Source organism: Symphalangus syndactylus, chromosome 1, assembly GCF_028878055.3.
Source record: "Symphalangus syndactylus isolate Jambi chromosome 1, NHGRI_mSymSyn1-v2.1_pri, whole genome shotgun sequence".
Classification (NCBI taxonomy): Eukaryota; Metazoa; Chordata; class Mammalia; order Primates; family Hylobatidae; genus Symphalangus; species Symphalangus syndactylus.
In genome coordinates, this window is record NC_072423.2 from 156856433 (window position 1) to 156876021 (window position 19589).

At 38.4% G+C, this 19589-nt stretch overlaps 1 protein-coding gene across 2 annotated transcripts in view; it reads left to right on the plus strand.

Moving 5' to 3' along the window:
- The window catches only part of CSMD1 (CUB and Sushi multiple domains 1), a 2032824-nt gene that overhangs the window by 1795261 nt on the left and 217974 nt on the right, over nt 1-19589 (plus strand). For both annotated transcript variants that reach the window (XM_055289255.2, XM_055289263.2), the window contains exon 38: nt 19458-19576. In XM_055289255.2, the coding sequence (XP_055145230.2) occupies nt 19458-19576 (119 nt within the window). The remainder of the gene's footprint in view (nt 1-19457; nt 19577-19589) is intronic.

Here is a 19589-nt window from a genome sequence, read left to right on the forward strand (position 1 = left end):
TTTAGTCTTATGAAATCTGGCTCTATGAAATACATAAGCCAGTTGCGGTGACTCATGCCTATAATCTCAGCACATTGGGAGGAAGAGGTGGGCAGATCAGCAGAGATCAGGTGTTCAAGACCAGCCTGGCCAACTTGGAGAAACCACATCTCTACTAAAAAATGATAATAATACAAAAAAAAATTAGCCGGGCATGGTGACAGGCGCCTGTAATCCCAGCTACCTAAGAGGCTGAGGCAGGAGAATCACCTGGGAGGCAGAGGTTGCCATAAGCCAAGATTGCACCACTGCACTCCAGCCTGGGTGACATAGTGAGACGCCGTTTCAAAAACAAACAAACAAAAGAAATATATATTATGAGAGACAAATTAATGGGTAAATGTGTAAGTTCAAATCTCGAGTAATTAGATATAACTGCTATAATTTCAGGTTGTTTGTATTAAAAAGCACAAAAATGAACCGCTTGTAGTATTACTAGCTTTTTATCAGTAATTAAAAAATACTCATATTAGCATCCCCCAGAAGGTGGACAATCCTAGCTTCTGCCTAGATTCTTGTCATAAGCCTCTTCTATCTGGTCTCCAAGGCAGTTAAAATAAGAATGAGCAGAGAGTTGTTGCTCCGGTGCCTGCATTTGTGTATTATTCATTTTAATTGGAGGAAGGCATCGCACAGTAGACTCTCACCTTTTAAAGATGGATGTGAGACTGAGTTAATAGTCTGATAAATGGAATGACAAAGGTCAAACTCACAAATCTTTTTTGGCGTTTGATTATGCAGGTAAAATTGTAAAAGCGAAAGAAGAATTTCCAATGAGAGTAAGGTTTATTTTAGGACCTGTTTTCAAGCACTAAAAATGTTTAACATTGATATTCATCTCCTTTAATAAGCAGTTGCAAATAAGCAAATACATGGATAAGCTTTAATAAGTGATCTTTTGAATTGAGATAAACAGTTTGCTAGGATGTAAATGCATGCATATTTTTGAAAGGCCAGATTTCCAGCTGAGGATAAATATTCTAAACCAGGCACAAACCACAGGGCTGTTTCACATTCTGGTTAAATTTTCCTGCTTTTTATGGGCATTTGTCTGCAAGTTTATTTCAATTCATATGAACAGGACTACTTCAGTGACAGTGTAAAATGATTCAGTGGATGTTACTTAACGTAGGATGTGTCTGGAAAATCTGCTACTTTGATATACTTTGTGAATCTGTGTAGATAGAAAAACATAAGCCTTATTTATGAATTATTTAAAAATTCACTAATAGTTTTGGGGGAGTTAGTATTGATGAATGCTCCTATCATTCTCAAAGTTGTCCTGTTACATTTGGGTTTTTATTCATTTGTGTTGGAAAGAGGTGCTAGTGAAATAATTCGTCTATGCTTATTATTATATACAGTGAGATATGCACTTACCTGGGCTTCGGCCCCATCAATATAATTATCTACATTTCTCTTTATTCCTAGACAATATCATTCATTAAAAAAGAAAGACTAACATATTTCTCATTCAGATGAACTTTGAGAATCCAAGCTTTCGTTTAATTATTTAATGTATTTTTTAATTGGGCTAAACATAATGCTACATTTTTATTTGTTATTTTCTTTTTCAAGTGGTTGTTTTTTATGCTAACACCATTCTGATAGTTTATGCCATTCAAGTATTAAGAGGAACTCATTTCTCTGTTCTTATTCTTCATGCCAGAATTTGAAATATAGATTATAGGCTGGTCGCGGTGGCTCAAGCCTGTAATCCCAGCACTTTGGGAGGCCGAGGCGGGCAGATCACGAGGTCAGGAGATCGAGAGCATCCTGGCTAACATGGTGAAACCCCGTCTCTACTACAAATACAAAAAGTTAGCTAGGCGTGGTGGCAGGCGCCTGTAGTCCCAGCTACTCGGGAGGCTGAGGCAGGAGAATGGCGTGAACCCGGGAGGCGGAGCCTGCAGTAAGCAGAGATCGCACCACTGCACTCCAGCCTGGGTGATAGAGTGAGACTCTGTCTCAAAAAAAAAAAAAAAAGAAAAAAATATAGATTATAAACAGTATTTGTAGAATTAACCTTACTACAGTTAGCGTCAAATGGTACAAGGACTGTTGATGTAAATCGCCAAAAGATTTTCTGATATCTTAAATTTGTTGACATATTTTTGCATTTATTTTAAGATATGGACTGCCAGTCTACAAATCTCTAAATTCAGATTTTTCAGCAAAGTTTATGTCCATGAAATAAAAATGGAAAAAAAAAAAGTAGGCGCTTACTGTATGCCAGGTCTTGCTCTAAACTTGTTACCGCTTTTTACTTATTTGTCCTTAAACAGCCCTGTATTTTTGAAGTCTGCTTAGTTTTTCCAAATGAAGAAACACAGCATAGAGCATTTTTAGCCTTCCTGGGTCCTAGCCCCAATGTTAATAACAGATGGCATGCAGAGGCAGGCATGAGAAGTGCATTTTATTACGAATACCATTTACTGAGCACCTTGCGAGGTATCCAGACTACCCTACCAGGAAGGTGACATACAGATGGCTGTTTTACAAACAATGACACCAAAGGTCAGTGCTCTCTGAAAAATGTCTGGAGAATCAAGGAGCTTGTGAGTCCATACTGAGGATCAAGTTTGCCTGGTTCTAAAACCTGTGCCATTAAGGCTTATCTACATCTCCTTCCATCTCAGGAGTTCTTTTCTCATGTAGAGATGAAAACTAGGCCCCCTTAACCATAGTACATCCAAATGGACACTGGTGGAAATTTCTCAAACAAAAATCAAACACTTACATTTGAAAGATGGGCTGTAAAATAGTAATGATAGCAAAAGCAGTTCCAAGAAGGTCTGGTTTAATGTATGTGATCTAGATTCTCAGTGATCTTACAGAATCCTCTGGTTTAATGTACACGATCTAGATTCTCTGTGATCTTACGGAATCCTCTGGTTTAATGTTTATGATCTAGAGTCTGTGTGATCTTACAGAGTCCTCTGGTTTAATATACATGATCTAGATTCTCTGTGATCTTACAGAATCCTCTGGTTTAATGTATATTATCTAGATTCTCTGTGATCTTACAGAATCCTCTGGTTTAATGTACATGATCTAGATTCTCTGTGATCTTACAGAATCCTCTGGTTTAATGTACACGATCTAGATTCTCTGTGATCTTACAGAATCCTCTGGTTTAATGTTGATGATCTAGAATCTGTGTGATCTTACAGAATCCTCTGGTTTAATGTACCCGATCTAGATTCTCTGTGATCTTACAGAATCCTCTGGTTTAATGTGCACGATCTAGATTCTCTGTGATCTTACAGAATCCTCTGGTTTAATGTTGATGATCTAGAGTCTGTATGATCTTACAGAATCCTCTGTTTTAATGTTTATGATCTAGATTATCTGTGATCTTACGGAATCCTCTGGTTTAATGTACCCGATCTAGATTCTCTGTGATCTTACAGAATCCTCTGGTTTAATGTACACGATCTAGATTCTCTGTGATCTTACAGAATCCTCTGGTTTAATGTTGATGATCTAGAGTCTGTGTGATCTTACAGAATCCTCTGTTTTAATGTTTATGATCTAGATTATCTGTGATCTTACGGAATCCTCTGGTTTAATGTACGTGATGATCTTACAGAATCCTCTGGTTTAATGTACATGATCTAGATTCTTTGTGATCTTACAGAATCCTCTGGTTTAATGTATATGATCTAGATTTTCAGTGACAAAACACATATCCAGATATCTTTGTAAGAGAACTTACAAAGCCTAACTTCAAGGTGTACAGGATCGATCTTACTGCTGGGCAACAAGGTGGCAGTGACTGTTGTTGAACTCAGTATTGATCTGGTGGAAGCTAGTGGGAGGAACAACGAGATTGAACACACGGGCCCCGAGATTGGAGTGTTTCTATTTACCCCATCTGATTTTTTATTATTTCTTCCCACATTCTCTGACAGATTTTGGTGTAATTAACTATTTTTATTGTCCCAGTTATCCCTACTATGGGCTTATTAGGTAAGACTTTTTAATATTGTAATGGTCTCCTAGAGGTTGAAATACACCTTTTATAGAACACAGCTTACCTTCAAATAATCTTATGTCACTTTATGTATAATATGAGAACCTGAAATGGCAGGTTTTGCTGCTCCCTTGCAGTGGTTTAAGGTTTGTGTTTCCTAAGAGCAAAGCTTCAGGGACATGCATGGCATTTCACGCCATTCTCATCACAGAGCCTCTGCACTGGGGGCTGGGAGAGCTGTTTCTGGGCTCCAGCTGTGCCCCTAGCCTTTCTTATAGCCCGCTGATAGAGGCCTGTGGATGGAAGGGCACACTCCCCGTGCGTCTGGGTCCGGAACCACATGAGGCCCAGGCTCCACTTGCAGCAGTTGGCATATATTAAGCTGATGGTTCTTTTCTGGTCACCTTTCCCCATTGTTTTGCTGCACACATAGCATGTGGGTCTCATCTCTTCAGGGGGAGTTTGTCCTTTAGAAATGAGGTCACCAAGCCAGGCATGGTTGCTCACGCTTGTAATCCAAGCACTTTGGGAGGCTGTGGTGAGTGGATCGCTTGAATCCAGAAGCTCAAGACCAGCCTGGGCAACGTGGCAAAACCTCATCTCTATAAAAACTACAAAAATTAGCCAGGCCTGGTGGCCTCACCTGTAGTCCCAGCTGCTCAGGAGGCTGAGGTGGGATGATCAGTTGAGCGTAGGAGGCCGAGGGTACAGACAGCCATGACTGCACCGCCGCACTGTAGCCTAGGAGACAGAGCAAGACCCTGTCTTAAAAAACAAAAGAAAAGAAAAGAAAAAGAAAGAAAAGGAAATGAGGTCACCAGGGTACCTGCCATGGAGCTCCCTGAATGAGTTCAAGAAAAGCTATCAGTTTATAGTTTAGTATTTTTACATTGTTAAAGTGGGAGGGATGTTTTATTTTGCAGATTTCCACATCCCAAGTGGATGGGATTTTATCTTGTTCTAGTTCATGGGGTTTTACAATGTAAGGATTTGAAAATTTCTCTAGTAGGTTTTAAAATTACTCTAGAGATTTTAAGGGTCTTAGGGGTTTGAAAATTGCCCTAGTTCAAGGATAGTTATACGAATACTAAAATATTTTTTAGGTTAACTGTGGAGAAGCTTTTCTTGAATGCTCATTTTTAAATGAAATCTTTCTGTCTGTCCCCCACATAACTTTTAATATGGTGATGGATTTCATCATAACTGTGAAAACATTCAGAGATGTGCACAGGTAAATTACAGAATTAAATTTAATGCATATTCTCTTTAAAGATTAATTATTAGCCAGATGGTTCCCTCTAAGTAAGAATTGCTTTCCATTTAGAGATTGCTTACAATAGAAACTATTTTGATTTTAATATATAATAATACTTGTTTAATAATCATGTTTTTCACTTTCAGGCCTTCTTCACTAAATTTGACTATTTTTATGATTCAGCTTATAGGTATTTCTGTGTTTCCAAGTTATTTCTAATTTAGCTTACTTCTAACAAGACAGTGAAACATTCAATACCTCATCTAATGACATCTATCCAAAAGTAATATCCTAAACCTAATCGGTATGTTTGAACTCAAGCAAAAGACTGCTGCAGTTATCCTAGCTTCTTTAGTGTTAATGTATGCTACTGAGTCAAAATAGCTCCAAAGTAATTCTCTGTCAGCTTTTTATTTCACTGCCTTTCTTAAAAGGTTGCTTTTTCTCCTAAATCACATTCACTACTAGGAAACCCAGTGAAGTTAACAAAATATGTTTAGAATCCATAAGATATAATACTAAGATATTTTGCAAAGCAAATTTAGGTTACTCTTTCTTCAATAGTAGCCCAGTAGTAGACGTGGTCCAATGTGGAAGTCACTCTCCGACATCTGAAGCTCTGCTCGTAGATACAGAAGCCTGTGCAGGGGGAACAAGGCCTCAAACATGAAACCCATGCCAAAGGCAACCTCAGGAAGGGAGGGAGGGAGGGAGGAAATAAAGGAAGGGAGGGATAGAGGGAGGAAAAAAAGGAAGGGAGGGAGGAAGGGAGGAAAAAAAGGAAGGAAAGAAGGAAGGAAGGAAGGCAGCCTGGCAGGAAGGGAGAGAGGGAGGGAGGGAAGAAGGAAGGAAGGAAGGAAGGAAGGCAGGCAGGCAGGCAGGAAGGGAGAGAGGGAGGGAGGGAAGAAGGATGGAAGGAAGGAAGGGAAAAAGGGAAGGAAGGAAGGAAAGAAGGAAGGGAGGGAGGAAGGGAGGGATGAAAGAAAGGAAAGAAGGAAGTAGAAGTAGAAAATCCTGATAGAAAAATCGCAGTATCACATTTACAATATATTCTGAATAAGGTAGGTGTTTGAATCAGTGATTTGTGATTATGAGGAAAAAAGAGGTAATTGGAAGAAAACAAATATAACAACTCTTTTATTTTTGAATTGATGCTATTTCTTTACCAGGCAGGAGTAAAATTGAGACATTGTTTCTACATTTTTAGTATAGTTGAAAGTTCAAAGTATTCCTTTTCTTTAGTCAAATGATTTTTATCCTTATAAGCTAAACATAAATGTTTTACTATTGTACCTGATTTGATTCACACTTTTATATTTTGCAATTACTAACATATGTAGATAATTTTGTGATATAGTACTACTATTTCAAAGGCACTGAGTTCAAAACTTATACATGATTAAGTCATTCTTGTATGTATTTATATAATTGGTAATTAGGTATATAGTGAAAAAATATGTCAGGAACAAATAAGATCTCACTCAAAAAATACAGTCAAACGTAAAAAATAAGAATATCTAGATTTTTTAAAGTGATAAACTGCCTTCTCTCTAAGTATTTGATGCAACATAAAAAAAGTGTGTACAACAAAAAAAATTAATGGAAAAAATTTTAAAGGCAGCCAAACCAAAGAGAAAGATATAAATATATCAGCCACCTAGATTTTTAAAATAGCTATTATTAGGCTTTACATTTAGCTTTAAATGTTCTGACAATAAAATCATAAAAGGAAATGGTATTTATTTACATAATTACCTTTTTGAAAAGAAAACATAGTAATTAAGAGAGATAAGCTCTTTCTTAGTTCTATATTCTAAAAGGTACTTGTTTGTGAGAATATAGTCTTTTAAAAATCTTTCTAGAAAATATAGAAGTGATCTTTGTGTCTCAATTTGTATTGTTTGTTTATTGTTTGTTTTTTGAGACAGAATCTCACTCTGTGGCCCAGGCTGCAGTGCAGTGGCATGATCTCAGCTCACTGCAGTCTCAACCTCTTGGGTTCAAGCAGTCTTCCCACCTGAGCCTTTGGAGTAGCTGGGACTGAAGGCAAATGCCACCACACCCAGCTAATTTTTTGTATTCTTAATAGAGACAGGGTTTCACCATGTTACCCAGGCTGGTCTGAAACTCCTGAGCTTAAGCCATCTTCCCACCTCAGCCTCCCAAAGTGCTGGGATTACAGGCTTGAGCCACTGTGCCTGGACTCTGTCTGAATTTTTGACGTAATACTGGGAACATATTATAATTAACTGAATTAATTTCTGCAGGTGGCTATGCTGATGATTACATTGGTCGATAGAATATTACTGTGAAGTCACGTTTCTTATGAATGTGCCATTGAAATACTTCCTTAATTCTTGTTTTCACTGATGTATGAGCTACATTTCATTTCCTCATCTCAAAACAGGTACTTAGAAGGAAGTATCTAAATGAGGATTAAAATTCTGGAAAATGCCTTATGTCCTTTGAAATAAAACATACTAAACATTTTTAGCAGGACATTGCCATAATTGAATATAGATAACTTGGATTAGCCCCCTATAATTATAATAATCCTTATAAGCACATTCAAATTATTAATACATGCTTTAATGGCACTTAAATATTACATTAACACTACTGAGGAGAGTTCTTAATTTGAATTTTGGTGGACATGAGTAACATCACAGGAAATGTGAAATATAGAGAAAGCAGAACTCCAATATAGCGAGTGTGTTTACAGAGATTTCATTCTATGCACTGAGACGAGAGCTTACTACCTCCAACAGAGGAAGCACCGTATAAACCAGCATTCATCCAATAGTGTAATAAGTAACCTTAATGCCTCATGTTAAGACACTTACTGCATTTGTTTCTATATTAATCACTGCATAAGATCTTTTTCCACATATTCATTTCAAAAAATTTTCCTAAGACCCACCTTCAACTTCACAGTTTGGCCACAAAAATGCATTCCTATGTCCTATTAAAATTGCTTTCATTAGTATCAGTCAATGGTTATTCATGTCTCTCTTATCCTTGCTGTTCTAAGTGCACCAGGGACCATGGAAGTATCTAAAACAGTGTAAGTTCTGGCTTCTGTCTTACATCATAGAGAATTCTAGAGCCTCTTCTAGGAATGTGAAGTCACTTCTACAATATTATTTTAGGCATTCAATATTTATTTGTGTGTTGAGTGTAACACAAAAAACTAATAACAGATTAAAATTTTACTTCTACCGGTGATATTTTGGCATTTTAACAATTACTCAGTGTAAGGGACAGGTGCAAAATAAATTACCTAATCACATGGTGCCTCAGTTGACTTCTCTCCTAAATAAAGTGATGGACATCAAGTTGTCCTCCGCAAGTCCTTGGAGTTTCAAGTTCTAATGTATTTGACAACAGGCAGGGGTGGACCTATCCTACAATCACTTCTGGGGACAGCCACTTACGATTACGTCAGTTATTTAAGTGGTAAGTCCTATCAGTAACGTCATGTCCTTACAAGCTCACCTCCTGCTTATTGCTTCAGAAAATCATCAATCATGAAATAAATTTTGCCGCTTCTCATTCCACTATTGTTTTATAGAATGTTGCCCATGTGGGAAAGGGTTTCACTGGAAACTGACAATTGCCATTGGGTTCATCTGCCCTTGTGCCTCATGGGAGACGATATTTGGTTTGTTTTTCATTAGGAATGACCTTCACAGAGTGCATGTGGGCCTTCCTCCCATCTCCCCTGAGGGTGATTCTTCTCTATTCCCCTTCCCTGCCCCCATTAAGTGTCTTGTAGGTTCCCTACGTGGACACCAATTATGCACACTCCACTCACATGTCCCGCCCTACCCTCTTGACTCTGTAAGTAGAGTCACAACCAGACAACAAGACCAATGTGGTCTCTGCTGATGTCAAATTTAAATTCTTGAGGTGGGGGCACAATTAGAAAGAAAACACCTAAATCTGGTTATAGGTTATGATAAGCACCTTGAAGCAAATTGGCGGGGTTCTGAGGTGCAGATGACAGCAGTACCTCAGATTAAAAGTATCCCTAGAAAAAAAATGAGCAGTAGTCAGCCATAAAAACACTTAAGAAAAAAACGCTGTAGTCAAAGTAAAACATCAATACAGAGACCCCAGGTGGAAAAGAACCTAGCACATTTGTGAAACAAAACAAACAAAAATGTAGAACAAGGAAGGGCTGTGAGCAGTCAGAAGAGGAAGAAAAAGAAGAAAAGGAAAGAAGGTTGAAAAAGGGGGCGAAAGCCAGAGTGCGCAGTACGTTGTAGCCCAGGATTTATTCTAAGAATACTTGGCAGTCATTGATTCTACATAGTTCTTAGAAAGGCAAGGAGCTCGATTTACTGCATAAGGGAACTCTTAGGATTTTGTAGATCCTTTAGTTTTTGAGTGAGTTTACTTTCATTAACCCTAATATCATTTAGGTAGGTCTAGGCTTTGGAAACAGAAGCATGCTACAGAAAGGGAAAACTGTTGAGTCACAGTGGGTTTCTGAGCCCAAATATAGAGACACAGGATGCAAAATATTTAACAAGTATTAAACTGGCATTATCTGAGCACACATATATCCTCTATTCCCAAATAATGGATAAATCTAAAGGATGATACTACAGAGAATGTATTTCAATAGAGACCTAGATACAGAAGTATATTGTCTCATTGACAAGTTGTGCTCACTTGAAAATTATGATTATTCTATTTTTCTAAATCATTCCTTTGGTTTCAGAATATTCTTACTAGCTTTAGAGTTCATGATGTTTTTCTACCAAATTTATCTCTTGGATGTTAAAACTTGAAAGAATTCTCTATTCTACAGTAGGTCTTGCAGATGTTTCACGGTAAGTAACTAGGGAATAAAGACTCTAGACATGGAATAAGTAATGACTAGTGGCTCTGTGACTTAGCCAACCACCAACTAATCATTTATGAAAACCTCAGTCCTGTCATACTTTTGATCAAGGCTCTAGACACAGGGGAGTGGACTTAAACACGAAAGTGGGATTGAGATGGGTGGTGAGTAAAGTTTTGAGTGTTAAAAAGTGAAATAGTATTTGAAGTGGAAATCAGGCTGGGCTGCTTGGAGTCCCCCCACTTTCCTTCACCAGGTTGTCTATTCTTTACATCCTGTTGAATAAGTAAAAATGAAGTAAAAACTTTCTTTCCCAGAGGGCTTCTATCACAGTTCACCAGGAAGTCATGCGATACTTTATGAGAGATCTGTAATTGGCATTCAAGCCTTTTTAACACTATCTGGTTAGGGCACTTGTTTATTTCTCATTTTAAAATATCTGTTCCCCCAAATCTTGTCATTCTCATGAACTATAATCATAAATTTCAAGTGATCTTTCTGTCCTTGACTTTTTTCAACACAACACCATGCTCAGATTTATTCCAAAATGTCACTTTGATCAGATCATTAATTATATCCTGCTAAGAATCCTTCAGTGGTTCAACATTGTGTGCCCGCTTTATTACGGCATTTCTAAATCATGTGGCAACTAGTTCATCACCGAAGTGTGTTGACTCGTTTGTTTTCATGTGATCTAATTGTTAGGTAATAATGTCCAATCAGTGGGAAAATGCTTTAAAGAAATCAGGGATAGATTCTGTGATCATATCTTGTTTTTGATAGTCCATTTTAAAGAAAAATTTACATAATTCGCTATTTTAATGCGTGAACAATTTTTGATGTTCACATATTTATAAACTGCTTTGTATTTCTTACAGTTGTGCATGATCCATGGATTAATTGAAAATTAAATTCACAATGGCCATTCAAGATCTTGGAGATAGTCATCAATCTTTAGGAGCTCATGCTAAAGAATGAGAGACCTGTAAACAAAAGACTTAAAATGCAGTGTAGTCTGTGCTATGGGAGGGTAAAGCACAAATTAGAGGTACTGTTAGAAATAAAGCTCGAGCCAGGCGCGGTGGCTCACGCCTGTAATCCCAGCACTTTGGGAGGTTGAGGCGGGCGGATCACGAGGTCAGGAGATCGAGAGCATCCTGGCTAAAACGGTGAAACCCCGTGTCTACTAAACATACACAAAAATTAGCCGGGCGTGGTGGCGGGCGCCTGTAGTCCCAGCTACTCGGGAGGCTGAGGCAGGAGAATGGCGTGAACCCGGGAGCCGGAGCTTGCAGTGAGCTGAGATCGTGCCACTGCACTCCAGCCTGGGAGACAGAGCGAGACTCCATCTCAAAAAAAAAAAAAAAAAAAAGAAAGAAATAAAACTCGGAGTCATAAAGAAAAACGAGCAGTCAAACAAAGGATTTCTCAGCAAAGCAAATGTACTTTTGCGCAGAAGGGTGCTTCTAGCCGGGCTGGCTGCCACGAGAGCACCCCAAACAAAGAAGAGTAGAAGCTTTTATTCCTGACTGCTGCACCTGTGTCCTTTCCCCATTGGCTGGGGTCGGACCGCACAATTTAGACTCAATTGGCTAAACATTTAAACTTTCTTAGATGAGGTGGGCGTGTGATGGGGAGAGGGGAGAGGAGGAAGGGGTCATCCACAGAGGACTAGAGAGTCAGCCCATTCTCAAATAAGGAAAGGAATGTTAGCTGGGGCTGTGGCGTGTCTGGGCATGTAGCGAAACCAGAAGGAAGAAAAGGAGAAGAAAGTGGGGGGTACTTGGAATTAGAGAATAAGAAGATGAGCAGACTGTTTGAAAAGAAACTGTGCCGTATCTCACGGGTGCCTTGTTCAAACTTGTGCTATGTTTCTAGCTCTAGACTCAGTGGGCTCTCCAGTCCTTTTTTTGTGTGACAAAAATATAAATAACATGACATCATGTTAACTATTGTTAAGTGTACAGTTCAGTGGTATTAAGTATATACACATTGTTTTCTACCCAATCTCTACAATGTTCACATCTTGCAAAACTCTACACTCATCAAACACTAATTCTATCTATCTGCTACCGCTCGCCCTAGGCAATCACATTTCCAGTTTTTTTTCTATGATTTCGACTACTAGAGATAGTTTATATGAGTGGAATCATACAATATTTCTCTTTTTTGTGACCGGCTTATTTCACTTAGCAGCAGAATGTAGACTTTTCACTCCATTGTTTTCTTTTTCATGTTTGATGTAGTCACGTTTGTATATTTTTGCTTTTGTTGCCTGTGACTGTGGTCTCATATAAAAAAAATCATTGCCAAACCCAAAGTCCTGAAACTTTTCCCCTGTGGTTTCTCCTAGCATGTAAACAGGGCTGTTTGGGGTGGAGTCTGTAATTCACTGAGATTCATGATTCCTACCCATGTGTAATAGAGAGGCTATGTCATTTCCTGGTTTATGACCTTGAATACATTACTTACCATCTGCCAATGTATGAGGATACTGGTCCAGGTTGTTGGTGGATGGTAAACAGACCAAAATAGTCCTGTGACCAGAGAAATTTTGGAAACCATGTATTAAACTTGATGAGAGTTCATCGCTGCAGAGTTTCTCTGCCCCAGTAAAATGCTAATATAATTTGTGAGCCCCTGAGAGCGGGAGAACATTTTACTTCCCCCAAAGGTATTTTGTCACTTCCCTCGTCACCAGACATGCACTCCTTTATGCTTTGAAGAGACTGCAGGATGTAACAAGTGGAAATAATAGAAATAGCATTTATGATATGTGTCAAAGCTGCCAACAGTTTACAGATGAGACAAAATCTTTTTACCTCTACAAACAATCTAAACTTCCCAGATGATAAATAAAGCAGTAGTTTCTTTTCTTTTCGTAAGGTACTATGTTATTGATGGCGTTTTCCCTATATATATATATATTTTGTGTGTGTGTATGTGATGAAGACTTACTGACTCCATACACACTGTGGAATAGAAGTCTGGGTGCAGAGGTGCACATTTATAGTTGTCTGTAAGCATGGCATTTGACATTTACTTCATCCATGGTCAGGCTCACGTGATGTCTCCTTGGGTGACTTGATTTCTTTCTTCACCCATGTTCCAGCACATTATCTCAACTTTAATGCAATTTTTCAAATTAAGAGTTTACAAAAATAATCAGCAGCACCTCTGTGTTAGGGTGTATCATACCTATGTGCATCTAGAAAAAGAGGAATTTTCATCTGCGTGTCGTGTGCCAAAGAATAATTATTTGGTTAATTACAATAAACACTATAGCCAACAAGTTGTTTTCTTTTCAAAATTAGAGAATGACCACTTATGTTCCACATAGTGTTTGTGGTCTACCTGGGTGTTGAATACTCAGGTGTCTGTATGTGCCTGTATTTTCATTTCTTGACCCTGTTTCATGCTACTCATCTATTAATCTCTTCACTTGGGTTTGCTTCACTCGCTCTCTGCTTATCAACTTTGATGTTTTGAGCTCTCTAGTTTGAAATATCTTTTTTTTTTTTTTCTAATTGTGATGTTTGAAAACCTTAAACTCTGTCAGTCATGCACAATTGAGAAAAATTGCCCAAGGTCATTTCAGTTCATAATATCTACAAAAGTCCCGTTTGTCCTGTTTTAAGTATTTGATTAAAATTGCATGTTTATCATGTGTTCTAAAATCATTTTCATTTGGAAGATTTAAGCAAACTCTTCTCAGAATTTTGCCTGATGGATTTAGAAAAATGGCTACAATAAATTCCAGGGACCTGATGAGGCTGATTGTTATATTCTGATTCTTAATGCTCACATTTTATGATCAGTGGTAGGTGAAGCCATTAAACTATTTTTGGTCAAATTAGGGCACTCATCTTCTTGATGGCTATGTTTTATATTCTTTGCTTTCATAGGCTAGATTCAGGGGGTTTAAAAACTTCTTTTGCTACATTCTACATCTAATTGCAATTTTACATAGAAGCATATTTGTAAATGTCCAAATTTTAACATTAGAATTGAACACAAAATGTATCCATGGATACTATTATATAAAACACTTTAGTACAAAAGACCCACCTCCTTTCCCACTGCGTGTGTTTTGTTCTTTCTTGTTTAAGTGTTTTTAAATGTTCAGATTGCACAAGAATTACCTTTATGTTGTCTTCACATTTAATCAGGGCACCTGGGCATTCAGAGTCATGTATTACGTTGGCACAAAAATAATTGTGGTTTTTGCCATTAAAAGTGATAGCCGACCTAATAGTTTGTGAACCACCTTTTTTTTTCTTTCTTTCTTTCTTTTTTTTTTTCCGAGGTGGAGTCTTGCTCTGTCACCCAGGCTAGAGTGCAGTGGTGCGATCTCGGCTCACTGCAACCTCCGCCTCCTGGATTCAAGCAATTATCCTACGTTAGCCTCCCAACTAGCTGGGATTACAGGCACGCGCCACCACGCCTGGTTAATTTTTGTATTTTTAGTAGATACTGGGTTTCACCATGTTGGCCAGGCTGCTCTGGAGCTCTTGACCTCGTGATCCACCCGCCTTGGCCTCCCAAAGTGCTGGGATTACAGGTGTGAGCCACCGTGCCTGGCCCTTGAACCACCTTTTAAAGAAACATTGCTTCATCCCGTATGATACATTATCATTTATGGTATAAAGCATATGTATGCTATGATTTGAAAGAAGTAGAAATTACTTCTCTTGAAAATTTTGCTAAACGATATGACAGCTTACTTTTTCCCAAATATCTCTGCTTCTGGAAAATTAATCTAGAATTTTCCTATCATAGTTACGTTTTGTGACTTCTTTTTAGTCTGCCTTAAGAATAAATAATTCTTTTTATTTGTATATGTCTTCCTAGATACCTATGTTTTGTGTCTAAATAAATACTTATAAATGTCTATTTGTATAGGTTTGCCCATTATTTATATGATACTGCTACCCCTGGCTTGAAAATGTGAGAGGTCAGTTTCATCATTGCAAACATCTTTCTTCTAAAATGCTTCAGGAAAGGGAGACTTGTTGATTAGCATTCTCTTTTTATTTTTATTTTTTATTTTATTTTTTGAGATGGAGTCTTGCTCTGTTGCCCAGGCTGGAGTGCAGTGGTGTGACCTTGGCTCACTGCAACCTCTGCTTCCCAGGTTGAAGCAATTCTCCTGCCTCAGCCTCCCGAGTAGGTGGGACTACAGGTGCACTCCACCATGCCCGGCTACTTTTTGCATTTTTAGCAGAGACGGGGTTTCAGGGCCATGTTGCCCAGGCTGGTCTTGAACACCTGACCTCAGGTGATCTGCCTGCCTCGGCTTCCCAAAGTGCCTGGATTACAGGCATGAGTCACCATGCCCGGCCTAACAAAGATGATGTGATAAGAAGTATCATACATAATTCTTTTTAAAATTCTTTTTTTTTGAAGTACATGATTCTTTTTAAAAATCTGAAAAGAGAATTATGTATACTTGTATGGACTCAAGCTTACCTTATACACGGTTCATATTTATCACCAAACACCACCCTGCCTACTTCCTATCATGTCATATTTGTTTCACATTTTGACTAACACGGTGAATAAATATTAATAGTGTAATTTTTTCTGTACCAAAAATTCATCAGTAGGCGACCTTCTGTCCCCTAAAGGTCAGAAGGTTCACAGCCTTGTCTTCTATGTTATCGTCTACATTCCTCCACCTCCTTTCTGGTTTTGCTGTTTCGGAGCCATTCTGTAGATGGATGATTTCTCTCTCAAAAGGTTTCACCCCATTCCTAAAAAAGCTCACAGCTCCCCTGTGCTCCACTCTTGCCGTGCTTTAACATCCCCACCACTGTCCTGTCTGTCAAGCCCAGCTGTCTTCTGCCCCTGCATCTGACACACCTTTACCGACACAAAAATGTCTGCAGTATTTTCCCTGATCCATGACAAAAAACCACTGTTCTCCCAGCACTTTGGGGAGGCTGGGGCGGGCAGATCACAAGGTCAGGAGATCAAGACCATCCTGGCTAACACAGTGAAACTCCGTCTTTACTAAAAATACAAAAAAATTAGACGGGCGTGGTGGCGGGCGCCTGTAGTCTCACCTCCTCCAGAGGCTGAGGCAGGAGAATGGCATGAACCCGGGAGGCAGAGCTTGCAGTGAGCCGAGATCACACGACTGCACTCCAGCCTGGACAGACAGAGTGAGACTCCGTCTCAAAAATAAATAAATAAATTAAAAATTAAAAATTAAAAAACACTGTTCTCACAGTGACTTGAATTACTCCTAGTTGCAGGCAAATTAGTGCATCTTTATGAGCGAAATGCAACGTATGGTAAATACTTGGGCTCTGATCATATCAATCACTTAACGCACTTTGTCACTCCGTTTAATATAATAGCAGCTTTAAATAATATTGTTGAAAAATAGTTTTACACATGCCAGGTATTTATCTCTTTGCATTCTTAGCTGCTAACATATACTGGATGTGTAGTGACACTGGTGAAGGGAGAAGAAAAGATGGTTCTTTTTACATTTCAAATATTGTGCTGTGCATAGAACTGCTTCCTGAGTCTGGCCATATTAAACACTGGTCAAAATGGTATTTTTGTGTGTTTTTATTTTTTTCATTTATTTATAATTAATTATAAATTAATTATAATTCCTTAAAGGCCAGATATAAATGCAAGTTTTTTTTTTTCCCAGAGGATCAATCGAATAGAATTCAAGAAAGGAGAAAATGACAATAAATCAATATGTAATAACTGCATATAAATCAACATATAATAAATAAAAACACATCATATCTTATGGGTAAAACGTGCAAGTTTGGTGACTGGACTTTAATATGAATTGTAATATTTCAGTTTTCATTTCAAAATATTTTTTCTTGATATTTGGAACCTGTTTTTGTAATCGATATTCTTAATTCTGTGTCACCTGGTGTGTCCTTGAAGTATATCAGAATGAGGATGACTTAGTTTCACCCTAAAGTAGATTTTTAGTATTCCCGACTGCAGTTAGAAGTGTACCTAGTATTTTAAGTATACGTTTTTTTCAGAGGGAAATAAAAAACTCAGAGATGTATGGTAGATGACCTTGCTAATATGTGGTAGGAAAGAAAGGATGGGATTTAAATGTAGCAATCTATATTCTAAAGTTAAAACAAAAGATTTTAGACTTACATTAGTAAAACAAGTTAAAGGCCTAAGTGATTGTACATATTTTTTTCATATTTGGCAGTTTTATCTTCTCTGTAAAGCCCCAATGGCTTGAAAATCTCTGGTAGGAATAAAATATATTGCTGCTTAATGCTTATGGTATTTCATGCTTCTAAAAAGACAGACATTTAAGGAAAAATCTATTTCAACTTAGAAAAAGTCCATGGCACTCCTCATACCTACTCATTCTATACAGAATCAGTGGGTTCTGTGGCCTGACATTACTCAGCTGGTTTATGTACCACTGCTTTCCATTCTGACCTGGATTCCTAGCGTGGGATTCTCAAATGAACAATCTCAGTACTGTAAAATGGAGACACTTCTCTCTCCATTTCACCCTCTCAGATTTGGGGAAGCACTCGGCAAGCTGGTGAAGGATTTGGGATGGTGTTGCCTGCGACTCAGCCGGTCTGGGGTCGGCACTGATGAACACATCTCTTACAGGCTCCAACATCAAGGCAGTGGAGGAAATGTACCGTTAGCTCAACACACACAAGCGATCAGGCTCATATACACGGACACACTGACCTGTGCAACTCTGCAGCCAGGCTGACTTCACTTTGCCTTTTGTTTAATATCAGACCCAAGGAGCTTGGCTATGAGGGTCTGGTGGGGACTGTAGTTAGTATAATGCATCTGGCACGGTGACAGCCATGCAGGGTTGACCCAGGGTTTCCCTTGACCTTGGTGCTGACTCTGTAGCTTCGACCCAGAGCTGCGTCCTGAGTGGGCACTGCGTGAGTCACACTGGGTCTCGTGCTTGGTGGCCGCTGGTTTTGAAGTTCTTAATCATTTTATCTTTGCACTTGTGTTTTTTTTTTTGTTTTTCCGAAAGTGAAGTCTGGTGAGACGTGGAGCAGGCATGAAGCAGATGAAGCAGAGAAAGCCAACTGGCCTCAGGGCAGAGCCCCACGTGGGGACCGGCCCCATGGGCAGTGCAGGCAGCTGCGTCCTCTCTGTGCCTGGGGACCACTAGCATGGGGCTGCCCCTTTGTGAACCTGTTCTCCTGCTGGGTTTTTTTTGTTTTGTTTTTTGTTTTTGCTTCTGATTAACTAAAGTCCTACTCACCTCCCTCACCCCAGCTTCCTTTCTGAGAGTCGCAGTCAGTTAAGTAATCTGAGAAGTTCACTCCTGTTGCTGTGAAGTACAAGAACTGAAGTGTGAATCCAAGGCCACATAAAGAATGTGAAGCTGGCCTACCTAGAGAAGCCCTTCTCCACTATTTCTTCATGACATGTTAGGATAATAGAATAAATTATTCATATTCAACAAGCCCTTAGCACCATTTCAAATGCATTTTTAAATTAAATGGAATTAATATATCCATCAACATCCAATGCTGTACACTTTAGGTCCTCAGAGCTTGCTCATCTCATAATGTAAAGTTTGTACCTTTTGATAAACTAAAATCAATTTTTGATTCTACAAAATATGATAGCTGCATATCTTGTTTATTCTTATGATAAGGATTTATACAGAGAAGTTTCAATGTTTTAGAATTAGTTTATCTGATACTTTAGGCCGAGTTCCAATATTATGTGATGCCTTTAAAAAAATCTGTGAGTGTCTTAATTGAATGCAATTCATCTAGGAAAGTACAGGATTACAGCTTTAGGTTCTGTAAATATTGTTTCTCTTTAATGAAGAACAGACTGTTCATGAGATCCTTTTTTGTTATCTTTAAGAGAGGGAGACAGAGATTGAATATAAAATATTTTTTCTCATTTTTTTTTGTAGAAGAACAGAATTCCCAGATTTACACAAAATTTTTTTTTATAAAGACTGCTCAGTATGCTTGAAAAACAAAAGTAAGAGGACAATATCCTGGAGTTTTACATATCATAAAAAACAATTTTTGAAGAGATTTTTAACAATATGTATATATTTAAGTTGGGATCTTTTATACTCAATGTGGAAGTAACAAATTTTGTTATTTAAATCAAAGCCTTGATTCACTTAACTTAATTTTTAAGAGTTAACTCATAGCTCTGGTTTAAAGGTACTCAAAGTCTTCTTGGTAGAATAACAAGAGAAAGAGCTGAAGTCTTTGTTCATTTCTACAGAAGGAGGGCAATAGAAAGAAACTTTGGTTTTTCAAATGGTAAGAGTATTGTTTACATCATATAATTTCTAGCATTTGTCTTTGCATTTCTAGCTGTAGGTCTTGCCGCATGCCAAGAACCAGCCCTCCCCAGCAACAGCATCAAAATCGGGGATCGGTACATGGTGAACGACGTGCTGTCCTTCCAGTGTGAGCCCGGGTACACCCTGCAGGTATACTTCTTCT